Below are 23,492 nucleotides of genomic sequence, written 5' to 3' on the forward strand. Positions count from 1 at the left end.
TCTATGAGTCAAGGAGAGAGACCTCAGTAGAAATTACCCTGCCAACATCTTGATTTTAGATTTCTACCCTCCAGAACCGAGAGAAAATAAATTTATTTTGTTTAAGGCACCCAGTCTGTGGGATTTATTATGGCAACCCTAACAAACTAACACAGTAACTAAACTCAGAAAGTTAATGTTCAAGCAAACTAGTGATTACAAAAATATAAATTCAAACTACAGGGTGGATTTCATGGCTCTCCCCTTCGCATAACTACAGCAAAAATTACAATTAGACTATAACACAAATATCACTCAGATTTGTCAGAAAATTGAGCTGTATGGAAGTCCTGCAACCAAGGACTTAAAGAAGCCACATTCATCCAGACAAGTAGCAGGGGCAGAGATGTGGAGAAGCATGGAAACTCAGAGACTCAGAATGGGCAGCCCCACACTCATGCATGGTAGTAAAAATCGAGAGGGCTACCTTGGGAGTGACAGATCCCTACCCCACACCAGATCACCAGCCCAAGTTCCAGTGACAGAAAAGTAAGTCCCCATAGCTTCTGGCTATAAATACCAGTGGGGTTGGGGTAGTGGAAGAAATCACGGGATTCTCCGGAGTCTCCTCTTAAATGGCTCCCATCGGACTTAGGACTTATGTAGGCTCACTCCCTCTGGTCTTCAGCACCAGGACCATAGCTGGAAGGGCACCAGTGACATATGGGGAGACACTGAAGTGTCTGACATCAGGGTGAGTGCTGGGGTACAGCTTCCTCCCAAACAAAAATCCAGAGGGAAGGCAGCAGCATTGTCCCCTTTCTCAGCTTTCCCACAGAGTCACAGAGTGGCAACACCACATTGGAGCCTCCATCAACCTGGTTCACACAGGTTGCCCTGCTCTGGTGATTACCTAAGGCTTTGCCCCACCCAACTTACTCATGCATTTTCTGTAATAGGGCACTCTATTAAGACAAAACAGCTCTACCTAATACATAGAAACAAACACAGGGAGGCTGTCAAAATGGGGAGACAAAGAAATAGAGCCCAAATGAATGAACAGCACAAAACTCCAGAGAAAGAACTAAACAAAATGGAGATAAGCAATCTATCAGATGCAGAGTCATAAAACTGGTTATTTAGGGTGCTCAAGAAACTTATTGGGTACTTCAACAATATAAAAAAAAAAGACCCAGGCAGAAATGAAGGTTACACTAAGAGAAATAAAGAAAAATTTACAGGGAACCAACAGTGGATTGGATAAAGCTGAGAATCAAATCAATGATTTGGAACATAAGGAAGATAAAAACATTCAATCAGAACAGTAAGAAGAAAAAAGGAATCCAAAAAAAAAAAAAAAAAACAAGGATAGGCTATGAAGCCCCCTGGCACATCTTTAAATGTCAATATTTGAATCAAAGGGGTGCTGGAAGGAGAAGAGAAAGAGCAAGAAATTGAAAACTTACTTGAAAAAATGATGAAAGGAAACTTCCCTAATTTGGTGAAGGAAATAAACATACAAGTCCAGGAAGCACAGAGAATCCCAGACAAGGTGGATGCAAAGAGGACCACACGAAGACACATAATTAAAATGCCGAGGTTTAAAGATAAAGAGAATCTGAAAAGCAGAAAGAGAAAAGCAGGCAGTTACCTACAAAGGAGTTCCCATAAGACTATCAGCTGATTTCTCAAAAGAAACCTTGCAGGCAAGAAGGGACTGGAAAGAAGTATTTGAAATTATGAAAGGCAAGGACCTACAACCTAAACCACTCTATCCAGCAAAGCTATCATTTAGAATGGAAGGGTAGGTAAAGTGCTTCCCAGACAAGGTAAATCTAAAGGAGTTCATCATCACCAAGCCATTATTGTATGAAATGTTAAAGGGACTTATTTAAGAAAAAGAAGAAAATTAAAACAATGAACACTAAAATGGCAATAAATTCACCAAGATGAACAATTGAATGTGAAAAACTAAGCAAACAAGCAGAACAGAATCAGAATCATAGATACAGAGATCATTTGGAGGGTTATCTATTGGGAGGGGAAAGAAGGAGAATGGGGGAAAAGGTGAAGGGATTAAGTACAAATTGGCAGGTACAGAATAGATAGGGGGATGTTAAGAACAGTAGAGAAAATGGGTGAGCTGAAGAACTTGTATGCATGACCCATGGACATGAACTAAGGGGTTTCGTTGCCAGAAGGAATGGAGGGTACTAGGTGGAGGGGGGCAAAAGGGGAAAATTGGGACAAGTGTAATAGCATAATCAATAAAGTATATTTTAAAAAACTACAGGGTTAGCCTTGCTCTGCATGGCTCTATTGGTTGAGCATTGTCCCACAAAGTGCAAGGTCACTGGTTCGATTGACAGAGCATATGGGTTTGGTCCCCCCATCAGGGTGCATGTGAGATGCAACTGATTGATGTTTTTCTCCTCTCTTTCTCCCTTCTATTGTCTCTAAAAAATGAATGAATGAATGAATGAATGAATGAATATTTAAAGATACTACAGGGTGATGCCATTTCTTACCTGACAGTTTGATATCAAAAACTCTGAATATCTAGTACTGCAATTTTATATAACAAAGTCTTATGTTACTTGATAGAATATAAATGGGTATAATCACTTTGAAAAGCAAGTTGCAGCCCTGGCTGGCGTAGCTCAGTGGATTGAGCGCGGGCTGGGAATCAAAGTGTCCCAGGTTCGATTCCCAGCCAGGGTACATTTCTGGGTTGCAGACCAGAACCCCCAGCAACCGCACATTGATGTTTCTCTCTCTCTCTCTCTCCCTCTCTCCCTCTCTCCCTCCCTCCCTTCCCTCTCTAAAAATAAATAAATAAAGTCTTAAAAAAAAAAAAAGAAAAGCAAGTTGCTTTACCCAAATGCCAAATATATGCATACTTCATTATTTTTTTAAGATTTTATTTATTTATTTATTTATTTTTAGAGAGGGAAGGGAGGGAGAAAGAGAGAGAGAGAGAGAGAGAAACATCAATGTGCAGTTGCTGGGGGCCGTGGCCTGCAATCCAGGCACGTGCCCTGACTGGGAATTGAACCTGCGATGCTTTGGTTCGCAGCCCGCACTCAATCCACTGAGCTATGCCAGCCAGGGCACATACTTCATTATTAAAAAAAATTTTATTTACTGTTTTTTTTTTAGGGACTGTGTGTGTGTGTGTGTGCGTGTGTGTGTGTGGCAAGGGGAGAGCACTAGAGAGAGAGAGAGAAACATTGATTTCTTCCACTTATTTATGTGTTCATTGGTTGCTTCTTTGTGTGCCTTGACCCGGGATTGAACCAACAACCTAGGTCTATTTGGACAATGCTCTAACCAAATGAGCCAGGGCCAAGATATGCATACTTTATAATCATTGAATTTTTATTCAATTTATGCATACAGGTACAAAAATGTTTATAGCAACATTACCTTTATTAACAACAACAGAAGAAAGAAAGAATCCAAATTCCAACAATAGAATCCTAATCAGTGGTGAAAGTGAACATGGATGAATCTCATGATGTAATTAGAAGTGAAGAATGAAAGTCATGAAAGTATATTTGCAGAATAATTACTATTTTTAAATATTCAAAGATACTTATATATACAGAATGAGAGGGGAAATGGATAGTAGAGAGAGAAAGATTAATTTGAGAAGAGATTACGAATGAATAAGCAACAGTTCTTGGTGACAGGACTAAGGGGAAAGGGGAGGGAAAAGAAGTAAAAGATGAGGGTTTTGAGCCTGGTAGTTATAGGAATAGTGGTCCCATTAATCTGTTTGAAATAGTGAGAGGGGCTAATTTGGAGAACAAGATTGTTTTTTTTCTTTTTAGATTTATTGAATTTGATATTAGAAGACTGTATCCAGGCAGAAATGTACAGTACATAATTAAAATTGTGAATCTAGAATTTGAAGCAAGGCTGTCTCAAGGCTGCAGATAGATTTAGGAACAATCCTCCCTAAGGTAATTAGTCTTAATGGCAGGTGAATTCTCCTTTAGCAACTGGATATAGAGAACACTAGCTTTATGAGAATGGTTGGAGATTGCATAACTAAAAATTAATTTTGACCTGAATGACAGTGATTAGAGTTAAATGAGATGATGTGATATAATGAGAAATTCATAATTTTGACAAGTGAAATGTAGAAGAGTGCATTATTCCAATTTTTCTAACCTTAATACATGAATACTAAATTTAAATAAGTGTCCAAAATTACTTTGTCATTATCTGTCTACAAATGAGAATTCCTTTATCTTCTCACATGAAAAGGGCTCCAGTATTTTTACATATTGGTCATTCTTATTTATGACAGTTGCACAGTGCTGTGTAATTAATTAAAATGATAATTGTGGGTATAATAGCTCTACCTTGAGAAACACATCTTTATAGTTAGTTGGATTGCCACAAAATAAGGGAATAGCTCATACCACATGGTTTGAGATTAAGTTTATTCATTCTTGCAAGTTTTCATTATTTAAATTATAAGCAATAATCTAATTTAGTTGTCACAATGATAGGTAAAATAATATGAAAATTGCATAATGAACAACAGTATTCAACATTAATATCTTGTGTAACTGCTTAGATATAAAATTAGTTATGTTAAAAGTTGAAATGTAATAAAATATTTCAAAATGCAAATTGGTAACACCAGAATCACTTTTAAAATATAAAAGTTTGAGTAGAAATTTTGTGGGTCTTCAAATATTAGGTTGAAACTATTCTTGCAATTACTTGTATGCCTTACTTTATTATGCTTTGTCTATCACTTGTGAAGTTATTTGGGCTTTCTGTTCTCATTTGTTTTCTGTGGAATTAGAGTTGATTTTGTTTTACCACAATATAAATTTGCCCAAAACTTTTTAGATTTAGTAGACTTGTAAGAAAGAACAAGAGGAGAAGGCCGACATCACTTTAACCTTAAATATTTAACTTCTATTTTTTTTTCTGAGTAGATAGTGTTTGTTGTCTTCTGCCTTCTAATACCTAAGCTGGCTTCTTGCTTATCAGTTATATCATTGGCTTCAGAAATATTGCCTGACCTTGGGAATGCTAAATGCTAGAAAATCAGAAAAGCAGCAGGAAATGGCTGTAACAGGCTGTCATTATTTGTCCTGCTTATTTTAGTTAACTGTACTTTGGAGTGGAGCAAGTTTTGGTCAACCTTTTGGAAGATCTAACCTAGCATCCCAAACAGAATATGATGAAAGGTACCTCAGTGCAAATTGCTCTATTAATTAAAATGTGAAGCGATAGGTTGTAAAAAGCTTAAAGTCTAGAAAGACAATGATTAATTTATGCAGAATGCTCCTAGTCTTAGAAGATCCTATTTAATGGTCTGAAAGCATTATCCACAAAACCTAAGAGTAGAAATATAATAAGGTGGTTTACTTTGGTATGTTTTCTTCGAAATCTATATTCTGTTTGTATTTGTCTTCTATTGCTACATAACAAGTTATCACAAAATTAGTAGTTTAAAACCACACAGATTTATTATCTTATAGTTCTGTGGGTCAGAAGTCCAGGCACATGTTAACTGGAAACTCGGAACAGAGTTGTAGCAGACAGAAATCAAGGTGTTTGCCAGAGTAGAAATCTCATCTGAAACTTACAGTCTTCTTCTAAGCTAACTGGCTGTTGTCAGATTTAGTTCCTTGCAGCAACAGGTCTGAAGTGCCCATTTCCTTGCTGGTGTCAGCTTGGGTATGCTCTCAACCCACTGAGTACCTGACCAGGGCTTAAGTCTGTATTTCTTGAGGAAGATCAGCAAGTTTCCTAAAACTGATCTTAAGAAGTCAGTGGGTATAGAGAAGGGGTTGCTCTAGAAAGACAATTCTCAAAACCAAAATTCTACCATTACACTGTTTTGTTGGTACCCCTCAGTTGGTGAGGAGAAACACAACAAATGTGAAATTCGGAATTTTACTTTATTCCCCAGTTTAAATGATTCAGAGAGGGATTGAGAATTCCAGACTTTTTCTTCTGGGGTTTTTTTTTTTTTTTGAAGCTGTCCTTTGAAAGCAGGGGCAGGCATATATGATTTCTATTTAGATAAGTAGTTGACATGAGCCAGAGACCCAGAAAGGCAATTCAAACTTGTGTTTATTTTAGTTTCTTCTTTCTCACTGGGAAAGTACAGTGGAAAAGTTGACAAATATTGTGCATTGCTCCAACTTCAATAAAAATGTTTAAACACATGCAACATCCAATTAAAGCACTAAGTTTTTTCGTTAAAATCCCATTTCTTTCTTAGTATGTTATTATTTCTTAGTATTTCTTTCCTAACTATGTTGGGCAATAATTTTTTTCTCTACTAATTGATCTATACTTACCCTAATGGAAAGAAATATTAATGTATTTATTTCATTAGAGATATTAGCTTTTAGTCTTTTAGAGCCCAAATAGTGTTTTTATTATCTCTACTTTGCGTACATCTGTCTTTGTGTTGATCATTCTGGATCAAAGGTTAAAAAGTAGAAAGAACTTAATATTATTTAAGTTGTCCTGGAGTTATTGTAGTTATCATTTTACCTGTAAATCCTTTAGTAAATTAGAATTCAAGAGAAAAAAAGAGATTGCTGTCTTGAGTAGTGGATTTTAAAACAATGACTGTGCCACCACTCTACAAATTCTAACTTTATAAACATTAAGTTACACAGCATCTTGGATATGCTTTGACTGTCTAAGGAGGAAAGATCTTAGACCTTAGCCATGGATTTTGGTTTCTTTGGTTTTATAGATTTTTTTTTTAAATGGGAGAACTTAACTTTTAGAAAACAAATTTAAAAACAATAAAAAACAAAACAAAACTATGTGTGAACTGAAATTGGGGCTTGGCTTCTCCTGACAGTAAAAAAATCCAGTCAGGTTCATGGAACAGAGAAAAAGAATGTGGATTAGTTTTTATTTTCTCTTTTAAACAGCTTTATTGGGGCATAGTTGACTTAAAATAAACTATACATAATTAAAGTGTACAATTTAGTAAATTTTGACATATGTATGTTCCATGAAACCATGATCACAGGGAAGGTAATGAACATACTCATCATCCCCAAACATTTTCTCATGTTCCTTTGTAATCACTCTTACATGCCTCTCCATGGGGCAGTGCCACCTTCAGGAAATTGGTCTGCTTTCTGTAACTGTAAATCAGTTGCATGTTTTATAATTTTGTACAAATGTAATCATAAAGTGTATACTTTTGTCTGTCTTACTTTACTCATCATACTTATTTTGAGATCTGTATTTTTGTATGTATCAACAATAGTTTATTCCTTTTTGTTGATTAGTATCCCATTGTGGGATTATACTAAAATCCATTCACCTGTTGATAGACATTTGATTGTTTCTGGTTTTTGTCTGTTATGAATAAAACTGCTGTGAACATTTATGTATAAGTCTTGTGTGGCTGTGTGCTTTAATTTCTGTTGAGAAAACACTTCAAAGTAGAATGAGTAGTTCATATAATAGACTGATATTATAGACTTATAGAGCTTTTTAAGAAAATTTTTAAACAGTTTCCCAAAGAGTACCATTTTACATCCCCACTAGCAATGCGTGAGAATTTTCGGTCTTCCACGTGCTTGTCAACAGTTTGTATGGTCAGTCTTTTTCATTTTAGCCTTTCTAGCTATGTAGTTGTGTGTGTCTCATTATTTTAGTTTTCATTTCTTTGATAACTAATAATGTTGAGTGAGCATCTTTTCATTTATTCATTTGCCATTTATATATCTTATATGATGAAGTGCCTATTCAATCTTTTGCCCATTAAAAAAATTGGGATTCTTTATTTTCTTATTACACTTTCACGAGTTTTTAAATATATTCTAAGCCCTGGCTGGCGTAGCTCAGTGGATTGAGTGCAGGTTGCGAACCAAAGTGTCCCAGGTTCAATTCCCAGCCAGGGTACATTCCTGGGTTGCAGGCCAGAACCCCCAGCAACCGCACATTGATCTCTCTCTCTCTCTCTCTTTATCTCTCCCACTCCCTCCCTTCCCTCCCTAAAAATAAATAAATAAAATATTTAAAAAAAAATAAAAAAATAAATATATTCTAGATGTAAGTCCTTTATCAGTTATGCAATCTGAAAGTATTTTTCTTTCATTTGTGGGCTTTTTAGTCTTTTGACAGTTATTTTTAAAGAACGAAGATTTTAATTTTGATGAAGCCCAGTCGATCTTTTTTTTTCCTTTTATTGATCACACATTTAGTGTCATATCTAAGAAAAATTTAGATAATGTGGTATTTTACACATTAAAATATCTCAACCCATTTGTTCAGCATTATTTAAATTGAGATCACAAGGCTAATTTGTTATTCTATCTGACCATATTCTCTTAAACATTATAAACAGCTAAAATACCTAATATGTACAGATTCATTAATTTAAAAAAATATTAATATATGTGCTTGCTTCTCAAACTGTTATACACTGAATGGTGAATCTTCCTGGGTAAAAGATGTGTACAGTTTTGGGGTTTGCCTTCTCAACTGACTGTGGTTTTTTACTGCTCAGTAACAAGTTCTTATCTAGGATGGTGAGTAGATCTTTGCCCCAAACTAGTGGCCACACAAGAGCTGTATTTTGTAGTAGCTTTGTTCTCGAAACAGGGCCCTCTTATGGCCCTATTTTCTTAAAATCAGTTTAAACATTTCTGATTCATTAGTTTACTCATAGACAGGTTGTTATACCAGCTGATTTGATACAGTATGTTAACCTGTTCACTGTTTCATTCTGTTAAAGTCACTTATGGGTTTCCTATCTTTGAGGGACACAAACCCTTCAAGATTAAAATAACATCTTTTGAAATCCTTTTGTGGCTTTGTCTAACTGTGGGCACAGTTTTAAGGTCATGACAATAATACCTGTGTTAATCAAAAATATAATATTTGTTCTGGTTATGTAATATAATTATTTTTCTTATTTGAAATTTTTTCCAAAAACTGTCTAGTTATTATAAAGCCTACAACTTTCAAGGAAATAAAAGTGAACAATATGAGTATGGTTATTGTAAAGCAAGACCATTTTGATAGTAAAATATGCCAGTCTCATATATTTATACCCCAAGTCACCTAGTATTGTGTATAAAGTAAACAATTGAAGTAATAGACTTAAGAATTGTTACCCTCATTTATTGATTGACTTCAAGCTATTTTTTCTCCATTTTTTTTTGCATCCTTCTTCCACTTCTGCGTTTCTTTCATTCCTTTGTCTTCTCTTGTATTCGAAGGTAGTGAATCTACAAAGCTATAATAAAGGTGAATAAAATTAACGGAGAGAGAAGGTAATGCTATGGTAGGCAATTACCAAAGATAGTGATGGCCGGCAATTTATTAGGTATAGTTTTGTTGTTTAATTTTTAGAAAGCTGCTTTAACATTACATTAAATCTTGAGGTTCAGTAATTATAGGAATATGGCATTCTTTTAAAATCTTTTTTTAAAGTGATTTTGAGAGATAGAGAAAGAGGGAAAAAACACATTGATTTGTTGTTTCACCTATTTTTGCATTCATCAGCAGATTCTTGTATGTGCTCTGACAGGGGATTAAACCTGCAGCCTTGGTGTATTAAGACAGTTCATCAATCTACTGAACCATCTGGCCAGGGCAAAATTCTTAAACATTTTCTAGCAAAGCTACACATTGAAAATATCAAATCTCTTCTGTTAGCTAATGAGATTGCTATACAAAAGCAAATGTTCCTTCTGTGTTTTAGATTCTAACAAATTCCAACCAGGGATGCATAGATATCCTCCACTGAATAGACAAAAAATGTATAAATAAAAATTAACAGAATTAAAAAATATAATTAAGACCTGATTGAACCAAGCAACAAAAATTATTAGAAAGTCCTGGCTGGCCTAGTTCAGTGGATTGAGCGCGGGCTGTAAACCAAAGTGTTGCAGGTTCAATTCCCAGCCAGGGTACATGCCTGGGTTGTAGGCCATGACCCCCAGCAACCGCACATTGACGTTTCTCTCTCTCTCTCTATCTCCCTCCTTTCCCTCTCTAAAAATATAAAAATAAAATCTTTTAAAAAAAGAATTAAGCTATTGAAATAAATTTAAAAAACTGTACTCTTTCATTTTTTTATTTATAAAAAATATATTTATAAAAACAGTTCATTTAAAAATAAGCAAAACCTGTATATTAAGATTTAAAACTACAGGATGGAGCAAAAGTATTGATTGTAGGTTTACAGTTGTTTGTATGGAAAACAATAAAATAATAAATAACACAAAAGTAAACTGTGTTGTGTTCTCAGAACTGTAAATGTACTTTTGCCTAGCCCTGTACATTATCATTTGCTTCATCATACACTACAGAAAAGCGACTTACCAGTATTTCGCCCATCGCTTTTCTCGCTCTTGCTCTTCACTCTTTCTTTTGCAAGGGAAAATTCTTCCCTTGCATCTATGTAAAAACTCAGGCCCACCTGGCTGGCGTATCTCAGTGGATTGAGCGCAGGCTGCGAACCAAAGTGTTGCAGGTTCGATTCCCAGTCAGGGTACATGCCTGGGTTGCAGGCCATGACCCCCAGCAACCGCACATTGATGTTTCTCTTTCTCTCTCTTTGTCCCTCTCTTCCCTCTCTAAAGATAAATAAATTTTTAAAAATCTAAAAAAAAAACCCTCAGGCCCATAATTCTCTTTTTACCCTTTTATAATAATAATAACTATAATCACTTGAAAACACAATGTCAATTGCATAATTAAAAAGTGCCTAGTCGGGCCCTGGCTGTGTAGTTCAATTGGCCAGTGTTGTCCTGATAAACCAAGGTTGCAGATTTCATCCCTGGTCAGGGCATGTTGGTTGTAGGAGCAACCAATGAATGCACAACAAAGTGGAACAACAAACTAATCTCTCTCTCTCTTTTACTCTCTCCCTGTCTCTCTCTGTCTCTTTCTCTCTCAAATCAGTAAATAATTTTTTGAAAAAAATCTGCCTAGTTAGTATACTAATTATAGCATTTCAATCTCTATTCCAGGCTAAAACTTTCCCCTCCCCTAGCTAGGATTAGTTGTAGGTAGAAGCCAGTGAGATTGGCTTCTCTTGTTTTGTTGCTTATCTTCTCACCCACTTGGCAAGTTGTTATATCTGACTCTACCAGGATTTAACCTGGGAGAAGGAAGAAAGGTAGAGAGGCAAACAATTTTTACCTGACTGCTATTGTAAAATGGCTTCATTCTTTCTGAACGTAATATGTTTTTAAGGATGACCCTTTCTCTTGTGTGTTCTTGTGTGAGTTCTTCAGAATCCTTCACTGGAACCACAGTACCTGTGATAATTCAAAATTTTTTTTCCTCTTACTAGCCAATACCTAATTCTTCTTTCTTCTTCTCTTTTCCTCCTCTTTCTCTCCCTCCAACCTCCCTTACCCTCTTCTTCTCCCCCTCCCTTGTTGTTTCAGTGGTACTCTGGGAAGTTTGAGTGGTACCCTGGGTAGGATTTTTTTAAACAACTTCATTGAAATTCACATACCATAAAACTCACCTTTTTAAAATGTGTCTTCAGTGGCTTTTAGTATAAACACAGAGTTGTAGAACAATTACCAGAATATAACTGGGGACCTTTTAAATCATCTGGGTAGGATTTCTTAGTTCCAGGCTGACCCTCTGTGTAGACCTGCTTCTGGCCCCCTGACTACCTCCCCCACCCCTCTTTCTCCTCTAATGGAAGAATAGTAGCTCCCAATACAGCATGCCGCCTCACTCTGACTCTCTTGTGTGCCCCCTTCTCCCCACTGGCTGCTGCCTCAGGGTGCAGTATAAGCCTTTACATCCCTAAAGTATCAGGCATCAGTCTGTAGTGTCCCCCCTAACTCTAGGGAACATACATCAAATACTCCAAGGTGTCTTATTGAAGCTTCTTTCACTGGCTTGAGGTGAAATGATGACACTTTTCCACACCCTTCTTATTTGGGGAAGCAGAAAAATCAGCACAACTCTTTAAAGAAACTCTCCTTTTCAGTGTTTTCTCCACTCTTTATACCTGTGTGTTGGCTTCAGAGCTATCTAACTGCTTCTTAGGCATATTATTGCCTTGAAAATTTGCAACAGGATAATCTTCTTCACAAGTCATATTAGTATCTGATTGCTAATAGTATCTTGATGCCTCTGTTGAAACTTATAATTTAATATAGTGTTTTATTTAGAAGATAACTCAGATATCTCTTAGAAAAGAATGAAGTTTCTCTTTTTCCCTTTAATAAATTTCATTTTAATTTTTTTCTTTTTTTATTATAATGAAGTACAAGTAAAACCCATAGAGTTTTGGTGGTAGTGAAGGGATCTGAATAAATAATCATTCAAGCTAAATATATTTCTTATACAAACTAAATAAAAACTTTTGGATTTTGAAAGCAATATTTTATATCTTCCCTTTTAACTATCACATTGTACATTTAAGTAGACACCCCTCAAGGCAGACCCCAAGCATAAAATGCTATAGTAAACATTTGAAAAGGAAAGTAACAGGACAAAACTGGCCTCATTTGTAGCTGGAGTTGCTTTTTTTGAGTCCGAGTTAAATTATAAATGTAAATAGAAAGAATTAGCTTTTTTGTTAGTTAATCGTGTATAAGTTAATTTTAAGATCTGACAAAAGATAGAATTACAGAAAATAACTAACATTCTGCATTCCCTCTAGCTTCTTCTCCCACCCCATCTGCTTCTGCCTACCTTAATATATACATTACACATTATGCTTACATTGGTTTTGTCTCACTAGTAATCTTAGTAAAGAGCAATTTTCTTTTCAAGAATTATCAATTCACAAAAATCTATATAGGAAGTTTTGACTAGCTACATTTCTCCCTTCCAAAATGAAAATAGGATTATTGAGACCCATAGAAAACCTTAAAGGTTACCAGTATATCACCTACTTAATGGAATGCCATTGAAAAAAATGACCCTACAAAAATGTTACCACAAAGGCACCTTTCTAAATTTTTGTAGAGTCTTAGATTATAAAGCATGCTTATAGGTATAACCTCTTTCCTTGTCATAGTCACCCTAAGACAGTATTATTATTATTATTATTATCATTATTATCATTATTATTATTATTATTATTATTTCACAGATAAAAAACTGAGATTTAGAGGTGAAATGATGTTCCCCAGGGCAAATGGTAAATTGACAGTGTGGGGGAGGAGGGAACTTTCCTCTACTCTTTAAGGTTTTTTTTATTAGTCTAAGAATTAAATCTACATGAGAGGTGGACAAGAGAAAACAACCAATTTAATTACATACGTGAAAGAGTTAGAGATGCTCACAAATAAGAGGTTCAGAGACAGAAAGTTAAAATGAGATACAATATGGCATTCTGAACTAAGGATGAGGTAAGTCACCTTAGAGCTTCAGAGGGGAGGGAGGTCATATAAAGGACAATAAGAAGAGCAGATGTTCAATAATTAGATGTTTGCCCTGTCCTCTAGATAGGTTAAAAAAAAAAGGTAGTCTCTAATAATAACTCTTACTATGGGCAAAGCCCCAAATTTAAATTCTTTAAGGAGAGGTAAAAATTTCTCACGAGCCTGCAGGGTCTCCATTGCCATCAGCCCAAAATAATTTACATGCCAAAGTGGCACATCTTGGGGAGGCTGCTCTGAACCTCATGAGCAGCAAAGCTGGCTCTAGATATAGTTAAGTCCATTCAGTCTACAATTTATAGTTACATATATTGGAAATATAGAAATCAATCAGTGAATAAAATTAATAGATGAGATGCATTACATCCGCCTTCTCCCACTGTGACTCAGGGTCTCCTTTCTACTCCTACTTTACCTGGATGGATAGAATGAAACTTGGAACTGTAATCTGAAAGGCTTTCATTTCAGTCTGGCTGCTTTGGTTTAATCACCTGCACTTGCACTTTGGCCTCCTGGGACCCTAAGTTCCATCTGCCTTCTCTCATGAAATAGCACACCATTCTCTAGTCCTTTCTCTGTGGTTGATTCCACTGTGCTAGACCAAGTGGTGGTTTTGAAAGTTTTTTTTCCTTTAATTGCTTTACCCCCTCTGAATTTAAGTGTAGGATTTTATTTAGATTGAAAGTCATATTGAAAAATTAGGTAGACAGGGACCTCATAGTCTCTCATCATTGATGTAGAACTTTCACTACTGCAAGTGCAGTCAAGTTGTTGGTGTGCAGACCATCTGTTACCTTTGTTTCCTAGGTAATATGCACGTGTCACTAGCTGAGGCCCTGGAGGTTCGGGGCGGACCCCTGCAAGAAGAAGAAATATGGGCTGTATTAAATCAAAGTGCTGAAAGTCTCCAAGAGTTATTCAGGAAAGGTAAGTCTTGTTTTCCCACTAATGTTGAATATTGGGTGGCTGAAAATACATAAGGGACAGAGTATAGAAGAGTTCTTTCTCTTACCTCTCAAGGCTAAAAAAGCTCAGATCTATTTGAACTTCTTCGCTGTGCCTGATATTGTGCTAAGTAAGGACTGAAAATACTGTACAATGATGATCAAAACCAAAAACATTGTCAGTAGGCATCTTATAGTCTAGTGTGGAAAATAGCTATTAATAAAATATTTATATGCCCTGGCTGGCGTAGCTCAGTGGATTGAGCGCAGGTTGCGAACCAAAGTGTCTCAGGTTCGATTCCCAGCCAGGGCACATGCCTGGGTTGCAGGCCATGACCCCCAGCAACCGCACATTGATGTTTCTCTCTCTCTCTTTCTCCCTCCCTTCCCTCTCTAAAAACAAATAAATAAAATCTTTAAAAAATTTATATAAAAAAATGTAAAAAATGCAGCCATGACAAGGGCTGCACTGGAAAGGATTCACAGACTCGTGAAAACTCATAATAGGAGGATTTGACATGATCATAGGGAAGGAAGGCCTCCCTGTATAAGTCACCCGAAGCTAAGATCTGATTAAAAAAAAAGAAGTTAACCAAGTTGGAGGGAGGGAAAAACATTCCTGGCAGAGTGAATAATATGCGCATCAGTCTAAATTGGGGTAATGTATACCTAATAACTACTGCTTCCCTATAGAGGCAGTCACCTGTTCCAAATGGTTGTGTGGCATTTTGGAGCAGGAAAATTTAGGGAGTCACTCATTGGTTGTCCAAAAACATTTGATAGCATATTGGAAAGCTCCAACATGAAGATGATGTTTGCCATTTACATATGACTAACACCTGTTTACAACACTAGGCAAAGAGACCAAGTTTGACCTGAAAAGGAAGAATCAGTCTTTGGTTTGAATGGATTAGTCAGGCACAATAAACATAACAGAAATAGATGGGGTAATAGTTCTCAAAGTCAGGTCTGTGGATGAGTAGAATCAGCATCACCTGAAAACTTAGTAGAACTGCGAATACTTGGGCCCACTGTAGACCTAACTGAATCAAAAAATCTGGGGGTACAGCCCAGCAATTTGTGTTATAACAGGTTGTTAAGGATGTTCTGATGCATGCTAAAGTTTGAGAACCATTTATAAGTTTGAATTGCTAAATACCAAGAGCAACCTTTTAAAAGTTGTAGGGGGACCACTGATTTAATACAGATTGGGGACAGATGGTAGAGCTTTGTTGTCACTCTCATTGCTGTTGTTTCCAGGGACTGGAACTTAAACAAAACAGTGTTAGGTCCGACTCCACCCAGTTCTGCTATAACCTAGATGTTTGAAGATCTTTGATTAGAATTAAGATAAATCTAAAGAAAATGAATTCATTTTATTTAATGCCGTCTACCTAAAATCTAGCTATTTAAATAGACATTGTTGCTTTGTTCTCTTTATTTTAGTTTTCCAGAAAACTTGAAAGTATAAGCACTCTAGAATTTGGAACAGGTAGCCATGCCCTAAAGATGTTGTTGAAGAAAAGATATGTTGGTGGCATTAGTCACTTAATTAACAATTGTCAATTAATATTTAAGAAATGTGTGCTTGTGAGGTATTGTATGGAAAATCCCAATAAGATGTCACTGCTTGTGAGGTATTGTATGGAAAATCCCAATGAGATGTCACAAATGCCCTTAAGGGATTCATTTAGCTCAGATGTGTGTGAAAAAATTACTGCTTTAAAAGAGTGTGCCAAATGCGTGGTAGAGACAATAAGTACTACAGACGTTTGGTCAGAGGAGGGAGAGGTAATACTTCCTTTTATTGTACTAATGGCAGGATCACTGTTGTGGCTGTGACTCATAATATAAAGCACCTTGCATACTCTGAGTACCTGAGGGTTTTCTTTCTTTCAAATTTTGTAATTTTAATAGAGATTGAAGGTCTGAATATAAAGTACTTGTCATTGAGATGGAATTATTGCATAACAATACTGGCACATTACAGTAAAGAGACTTACTAGATACACAGAGAAAGTGGAGATAAAGCACAGATGCTCACAGACACAGTTCAAAGCTATGGGAGCTTGATGCAGAGTGTGGTTCCCAGGTGTTACAAAACAGAAAGAGTTCGTCCACATTGTGCTAACAAAGCCAAACACTACACACTGAGAACTACAGCAGAGGTGCCAGCAGGAGCATGGGAAGCTGATGCTCTAAAGCCCAAACTCCCCAGTGGTGTGTAGCTTACAGAATATATAGGGCAAAATCATGAGACACTGTGAGTTAGGGGGTTTGCGGTCATGTTGGCAACTGATTGGTTGGAGGTGAAGAAGAGTAATAAACCATTTATTTCAGTCTTGAGTACAGTTCTGAGGTCTGTTCCAGTGTCCCTCTCTCAGGTCTCATGGGAAAGTAGTGAGGGAGTTGTTCCACCATAGACTCAGGCACTGAAACATAGTTTAGTCAAGATGTTATCTTTAGCCTGCCAGAAGTCTAGATGGTGTGACCATTAGTCAGATGCGGGCTACTGTCTTCTGCTGCTTCTGGGGGTGCTAGTTATTCAGGGAAAATTCCAGGTCATTGGGGAACAGAGAGAGAGAGAGATGATTTCTAGAGCTAGGATTTAAAGTAAAATTTAATCAGAGTCATAAGGGCCTTTGGTTTCACTGGGAAGGAGCTTGGTAATGCCGCTCTCTGGCCCAGGTGTGCTGCCTCTCTGATGGCTCTCTGCAGAACAAGTATGGAATGATATTTTCACCATTTTTTGCAAAAGCAAAAATCCTCTTCAAATTTATTTCAGTTAGAGAAAATACATGTTAATATATATCTTTAATAAAAGCTAAGTAGATTAAAACAGTTTCTAAAAGGATGCCTGTGTGAGTTTGCTTCTTTTGTGGATGCATGGTGTTGGTCATGGTTTCTAATAAAACACCCTTATGAATAATGCTTAGTATTGTTAGGGGAATAAAAGCAAATAAAATATAATGGTCTCTAAGAAGTTGGTTTTCTAAAATGTATTTTCCTCTCTGGGTTTTCTTTGTTTTTCTGTGTCTTAGTTTTGGTTCTTATCTTCCTATCCTTTGACTTTTTCTTCCTATCTTTTGAACTTGTTCCTGTGTGTTTTTTAGTATTTACATGAAAGTTGACATTCCTGAGATAAAAGGGAGGTAATAAACATTTCTACTGGGGTTTTATTGAACACAGATCAAGAAAATTATCTCTTTCTTCATCTTTTTGAGACTTCTTGCAACTTAAGGCTTTTAGCTGTTTTTTTTTTTAAACAAATTTGTTGTGGTTATTATTTATTGAATAATCATACCTAAGCATGACTTTGTTGAAAGATATTATATTCAAATGAGTTTCTCCTCAGAGCAGGTAACATTTAAAACTTTTTTCAAATGTATAATTCTAAACATTTAGATAATAGTGATATAATAATTGGTTTTCCTTGTGATATATATGTTTCTTAGTTTTATTGTCTTATTAAAATGTGTGATCTGTGTGATACCTTTTAGAATTTTTTGAAATTTAGTTGCAGTCTTACACATGATCTGTTTTTGTAAATAATCTGCAGGAATTTGGAAAGTATATGTTATCTGTTTCTAGGGTATATAACTTAAGCTTGTTCATGCTTGTACTATGAAAATTTTTCTGTGTTCTTATTATTTGTCAAGTCCTTATAGTGATATTTTTGTCTGTCTTACTACTGTCATGATGTGTTTTCATGCTATTTTTTGTGATATGTATAATGACTAATGACTAATTTAAATGGATTGGATCTTCTATCAAGATAAAATAACCCTTTTTTTTCTTTTTATTATTCACCTTAAATTCTATCTAGTCTGCTCTTTATTTTTCCATTATCATATTATTTATTTTTAAATATCTTATTGTTTTGCCATTACAGTTGTCCCAATTTTTTCCCTTTTGCTCTCCTCCACCCACCCACTCCCCCATTCCCACACCATTGTCCATGTTCATGGGTCATGCATATATGCTCTGTGACTAATCTCTTTACCTTCTTTCAATGGCCCCTTCCATCTTACAGCTGTCTGTTCCATGTTTCTATGTTTCTGATTCTGTTTTGCTTGTTAGTTTATAAGGGAGACAACATGGTGTTTGTTGTTAGTTTATTTTGCTCATTAGATTCCACTTATAAGTGAGATCATATGGTATTTTTCTTTCTTTGATTTATTTCACTAGCGTAATGGTCTCCAGTTCCATCCATGCTGTCACAAAAAGTAAGAATTCATTTTTTACTGCTATGTAGTATTCCATTGCCACCCCTGCTCATTTTCCTTGCCATTTACCTAGAATATCTTCTTCATTTTCAAATGATCTGTGTTGAAACTTTGGCATTTCTTATAAATAGTAAATAGCTAGATTTTGCTTTTATGCTCAGCTGAGGAGATGCTATGTATTCAAAAATTAAATGGGGCCATTAAAATAAAAATTGTGGAGAAACTTTATTAAAGGTCCTTTCTTCCTAATTATATGCTTCTCATTTCATCTGATTGACTGATTGAAAAACATACCTTATATCAGAGAAAACATACACATTTAAGACTTTAGCTTTTACATCATGGATAAACTCATGCAGTGGCTTAGTGGTCCTAGATAATTTAAAAATACTGTCATTCTCATACATTTTGGATAACCTTTAGAACTGAAATTTTTGCTGCCTTGGAAAAATTATCTTACAATTTTATTAGTTGCCCCAAACAGTGCATTTTTTAAAAAATTATAAAACTATTGCTCTTTGCACAAAATAGATCTTTTGAATCTATTTTAAGGTATTAAGGGGCTTTAAGATATTAGAGTAATTGGTTGGTTGTTGTGAAAATTGCCTCTTCATAACTAATGAGGAAAAGACCTAATCTCTCTCTTGCTTAGGCAAGGATATGAATCCCATATAAATCCCTTTTATTATGTCTGTTGTCATTTCTGGTTCCCTGTTTAATGAATAAAATAATAAATTCATAAAATTAGTAAATCAAACAGTTAAAAAGATAATAAAATGAAGCATTTGATAGAGAAAAGTACTACCAAAAAAAAACCTAAGCAAAGTTCATTGTCCAAATAAAAAAATTCAGAGTTACCACCAAGTGTCCTGGGAGAATTGAGAGGAGCACATTACATTTCATACTGTTTTTGGAAAACAAATTTGGATATGGTTGCAGAGAACAGGACATATGAATCCTTAGGCTGTACTTCATTATAAGTGCTAATTTGTTATATGCATGAATGAAAACTACAAATTACAGATAGCTGGGACAAATATCAAATAAATGTCTCTGCTCTTTACTCATTAAAAAGTTTAAAAATTAGAATTAGCAGATACTTGATTAAACAAATAATCTTACTAGAAAATGATCTATTATTTTATGAGCAGAATTACATGAAATATTAAGTTCTGTCTGACTTTGTTTTATAGAATTGCTTTCATTGAATAAATACTTCTAGGGAAATACCCTTATCATTAAAAGGGAAAAATATACACACATATATATTTATGAAATTAAAGTCTTGGAGCTGGAAAGATCTTAATCCATTTCACTAATCATCTTTAGGAATAAGAAAACAAGGCTTAGTTCCAATAACTTATAAGAATTAATACTGGCAGAACAGAAATAGTATTAACTATTTTCAAGTAAGTCTTACCCTGGCTACTGTGGCTCAGTGGATTGAGTGCTAGCCTGCAAACCAAAGTGTTGCCAGCTTGATTCCCAGTCAGGGCACATGCCTGGGTTGCAGGCCAGGTCCCCAGTAGGGGGCACATGAGAGGTAACCACTCATTGATGTTTCTCTCCCTTTCTCCCTCTCTTCCCCTCTGTCTAAAAATAAATTTTAAAAAATCTTAAAAAAAAAAGAAAAAGTAAGTCTTTATGAACAATATCTCCTTAGAGTAGTAAAATTTACTTCATATGTACTTTATGATAAAGTTTTAATATTGATAGCTCTTCTATGCGCATAGCAACAGGACATTTAGAAAAATATCTGGTGATGCCTTGATAGGTGTGTCTCAGCTGGATAGACATTGTCCTACAAAGTGAAAGTTTGTTGGTTTAATTCCAAGTCAGGGCATGTGCCTTGGTTATGGGTTGGACCCCTGAGCAGGCACATCTGAGAGGCAACCAGTCGATGTTCCTCTCTCTTTCTTTCCTTCTCTCTAAAAATAAATAAATACAATTTTAAAAAATCTGATGACAAAAGTGCTATCTCTTTATATTATACAGATATTAAAAGAATAATAAGGAATATTATTAATAAATTTGTGGAAAACTTAGTAACTTCCATCAAATGGACACCTGAAAAGACACAAATTAACAAGAGCTCATTCACACAAAAAAAGATGATTTGAATTCCTTATATCTATTCAGATGATTAAATATATAGTTTAAAATGTCCCAAGAAGAAAAATCCAGGCCCATATTGCTTCACGGGAATTTTAAAAATTTAAAGAATAAAAAGCAATTCTGTATCAAATGCTTCAAGAAGATCAGAAACGAGAAAATACTTCTGAACTCATTCTATGAGATCAACCTTACTTATAATATCAAAATCAGATGAAGACATTAGGGAAAGTATATCTATAGATCAATATACCTTATGATCATTAATGTAAAAAGTCTTAAATTTTAACAAATTGAGTCCAACAACACATGAAAGTGTATCATGATCATATATCATGATCAAGTAGATTCTAGGAATACAAGACTGATTTAACATTCACAAATCCATCAGTATAATTCACCATATTTATAAACTAAACATAAAAGCATATGATCATCTCAGTAGATGCAGAAAAAGAATTTAATTAAATCCAACATTCATTCCTGATTTTTTTTTAAAACCTGCCAATAAAAAAAGAACTATCTATCTGATAAAGGGCACCTACAAAAAACATTATATGTAACACCATACTTAATGGTAAAACATTGAATCTTTTCCCCTAAGATCAGGATAAGAATTTCTGCTTTAGTTACATATATTCAGCAATGTACTCAAAGTTATAAACAGTGCAGTAAGGCAAGAAGAAGAAATTAAAGGCAACTGGATTAGAAAGAAAGCTATTTATTTGAAAGTAAAACTATTTATTTGAAAATTACATGAATGTCTACATGGAAAATTAGATGGGATGCATACAAAAAGTCTCTAGAACTGAGTTCAGCAAGTTACAGGGTACAAAATCAATTTAGAAAAATAGGTTGTATCCATATATAGTAGCAATGAACAAATAGAAAATTTTAAATATCATTTTATCTTATTTTTATTTATTTATTTGAATGTTTATAAGTTTATCTGAGCCAAACACATGCCAAGGAGCAAGATCTCAAATGTTCTCGAGATCAAGTTTTGCAGCTTCTTTTATGCATCTAAAATTGAGGAAGGATAAGGAAGATTACAGGGAGAGAGGAAACAACTCAGGAATGGGATTGCAAAATAGTTAAAATTGTGTGCTCTCTGGGGATTGGCCTTGTGAGGATTGGGTTACAGAGTAATTAAGATTATATGTTCTCCTCAGGGCCCTGAAAGGGGGCACTTGAAAGGTATGTTAACCAATGCACAGAAACAATGGACAGGGCTTGCTTAAAGCAGTGACAAGTCTTTTAGTAAAGAAGTTGGATGCCTGGGGCAGGACTGTCACCATAATCTGCCCAGATAGGAATTTATGATCAGATCACAATGTGAGGCTATTTTCCATAGAATTCCTATTTTCATCCACAAGAAGGCAGCCTTTCCAGATAAAGTAAATTATTCTTTGTTACAGATACACACAGGGCCTGCTCCCCGACCAGAAATTTCAAATCAGTTCTCAAGGTCCATTAATAGGAGAAGTGAAATTGAACTATAATCTGAGGGTTGAGCTTTGGGTCTTAAATTGTGATTAGTAATTGGTTTCTGAAAAGCCTGGTGCTTCCTAAACTGCAGCACAACTTTGATCTTCTTTGTCACAAGAGAATTAAGGCCCTTAATGAGGAAATTTGGCTTCTGATGAGGAAGAAGCCAAATTGAGATTTTTTTCACAAGTAAGTAGTACATTGGAGTCAGGAAGCAGGAGTGGAGGATATCCCCCTCTGAGGCAGGAATGGCATATGTCCCAAGGCCTAAATATAGAAGCAGAATGTGAGGAGATGAGTTGGAACACACATGAACTACTCCAACAAAGAGCTGAGATACAGTGTTCTTGCTCTGCCTCTGAATGATGTGTGGAACCAAAGCGCACAGAGTTTTACAAACAGAATTGCTGATGGATCATAGTTTTCTCCTAGAAGCTCTGAGATAGTCTAGCTGGCTGTCTGTGAACAAGGAAATAGACTTGGTAAGAACTGAAAGATGAAAAGTAACTTTTTCTGCATTAGCCCCCCCAAGAAACAACTAGGAAAGGAAAGTGGAAAACCCCCATAGGATGACTCCCTAGATTGAATCCTCACAGTGCTCTGTAATTAAGGACCCTAAAGAGGTGTCTGCACATTAAAAACAAAACAAAAAAACCTGTAAGACTAAAGGCTGTCTAGATGAGAGATGACAGATGCATGGCATAAATGCCACCCTCTTCCATCCCATACCATGACAAACACCACCAATTAACTATGGTACTTTTTCCTGCATAGATTGTGATTTTTCTGTGTTGAGATCTACAAAATTGTGAAGACCACCTCTACCCGTATGAGACTTACTTATTTATTTTTTAAAACATCAATGTGTGGTTGCCTCTCGTGAGCCCCATCCTGGGGGTTTGGCCTGCAGCCCCGGCATGTGGCCTGACTGGGAATCGAACTGGTGACCCTTTGGTTCACAACCGATGCTCAATCCACTGAGCTACACCAACCAGTGCCCCTATCTGAGATTTTATCTTTTCAGTTGGAATGTTACTGAACAGGGACCCAGCCAGAGTCAGTCTGCCTCAGGCAGGTGTGTAGTGTGTGGGTTCTTGACTTTGTTCAGGAAAGATTTCACAATATGAGTCCAAGTGATTTTGAGAAGACGTTTGTCGAAGCTGAGGACTGTGAAACAAGGGAAGCCTTAGAATAGAAGACACAACAAGATAGAGTCTAAGTCAGAGAAAAGGGGTTCTTGGAAACAGGTACAGGGGATTAGCCTGGTACAAGCTGCTGATGGCTATTGCTCCTCTGTAAAGTACTATTTTAAATTGTTAAAAATGTAGAATATGAATTACGAAATTAAATGACTAAACTTGATAAAA

General features: G+C 35.7%; 1 protein-coding gene across 12 annotated transcripts in view; it reads left to right on the forward strand.

The window, feature by feature from the left end:
- Positions 1–23,492, forward strand: part of PTPN13 (protein tyrosine phosphatase non-receptor type 13) — a 203,536-nt gene that overhangs the window by 32,462 nt on the left and 147,582 nt on the right. For all 12 annotated transcript variants that reach the window (XM_045820083.1, XM_045820090.1, XM_045820086.1 and 9 more), the window contains exon 2: positions 14,163–14,282. In XM_045820083.1, the coding sequence (XP_045676039.1) occupies positions 14,168–14,282 (115 nt within the window). In that variant the 5' untranslated portion in view covers positions 14,163–14,167. The remainder of the gene's footprint in view (positions 1–14,162; positions 14,283–23,492) is intronic.

The sequence above is a fragment of the Phyllostomus hastatus genome, unplaced genomic scaffold (genome assembly GCF_019186645.2).
Source record: "Phyllostomus hastatus isolate PE091 unplaced genomic scaffold, TTU_PhHast_1.1 phas_scaffold_39, whole genome shotgun sequence".
In the NCBI taxonomy this organism is placed as follows: Eukaryota; Metazoa; Chordata; class Mammalia; order Chiroptera; family Phyllostomidae; genus Phyllostomus; species Phyllostomus hastatus.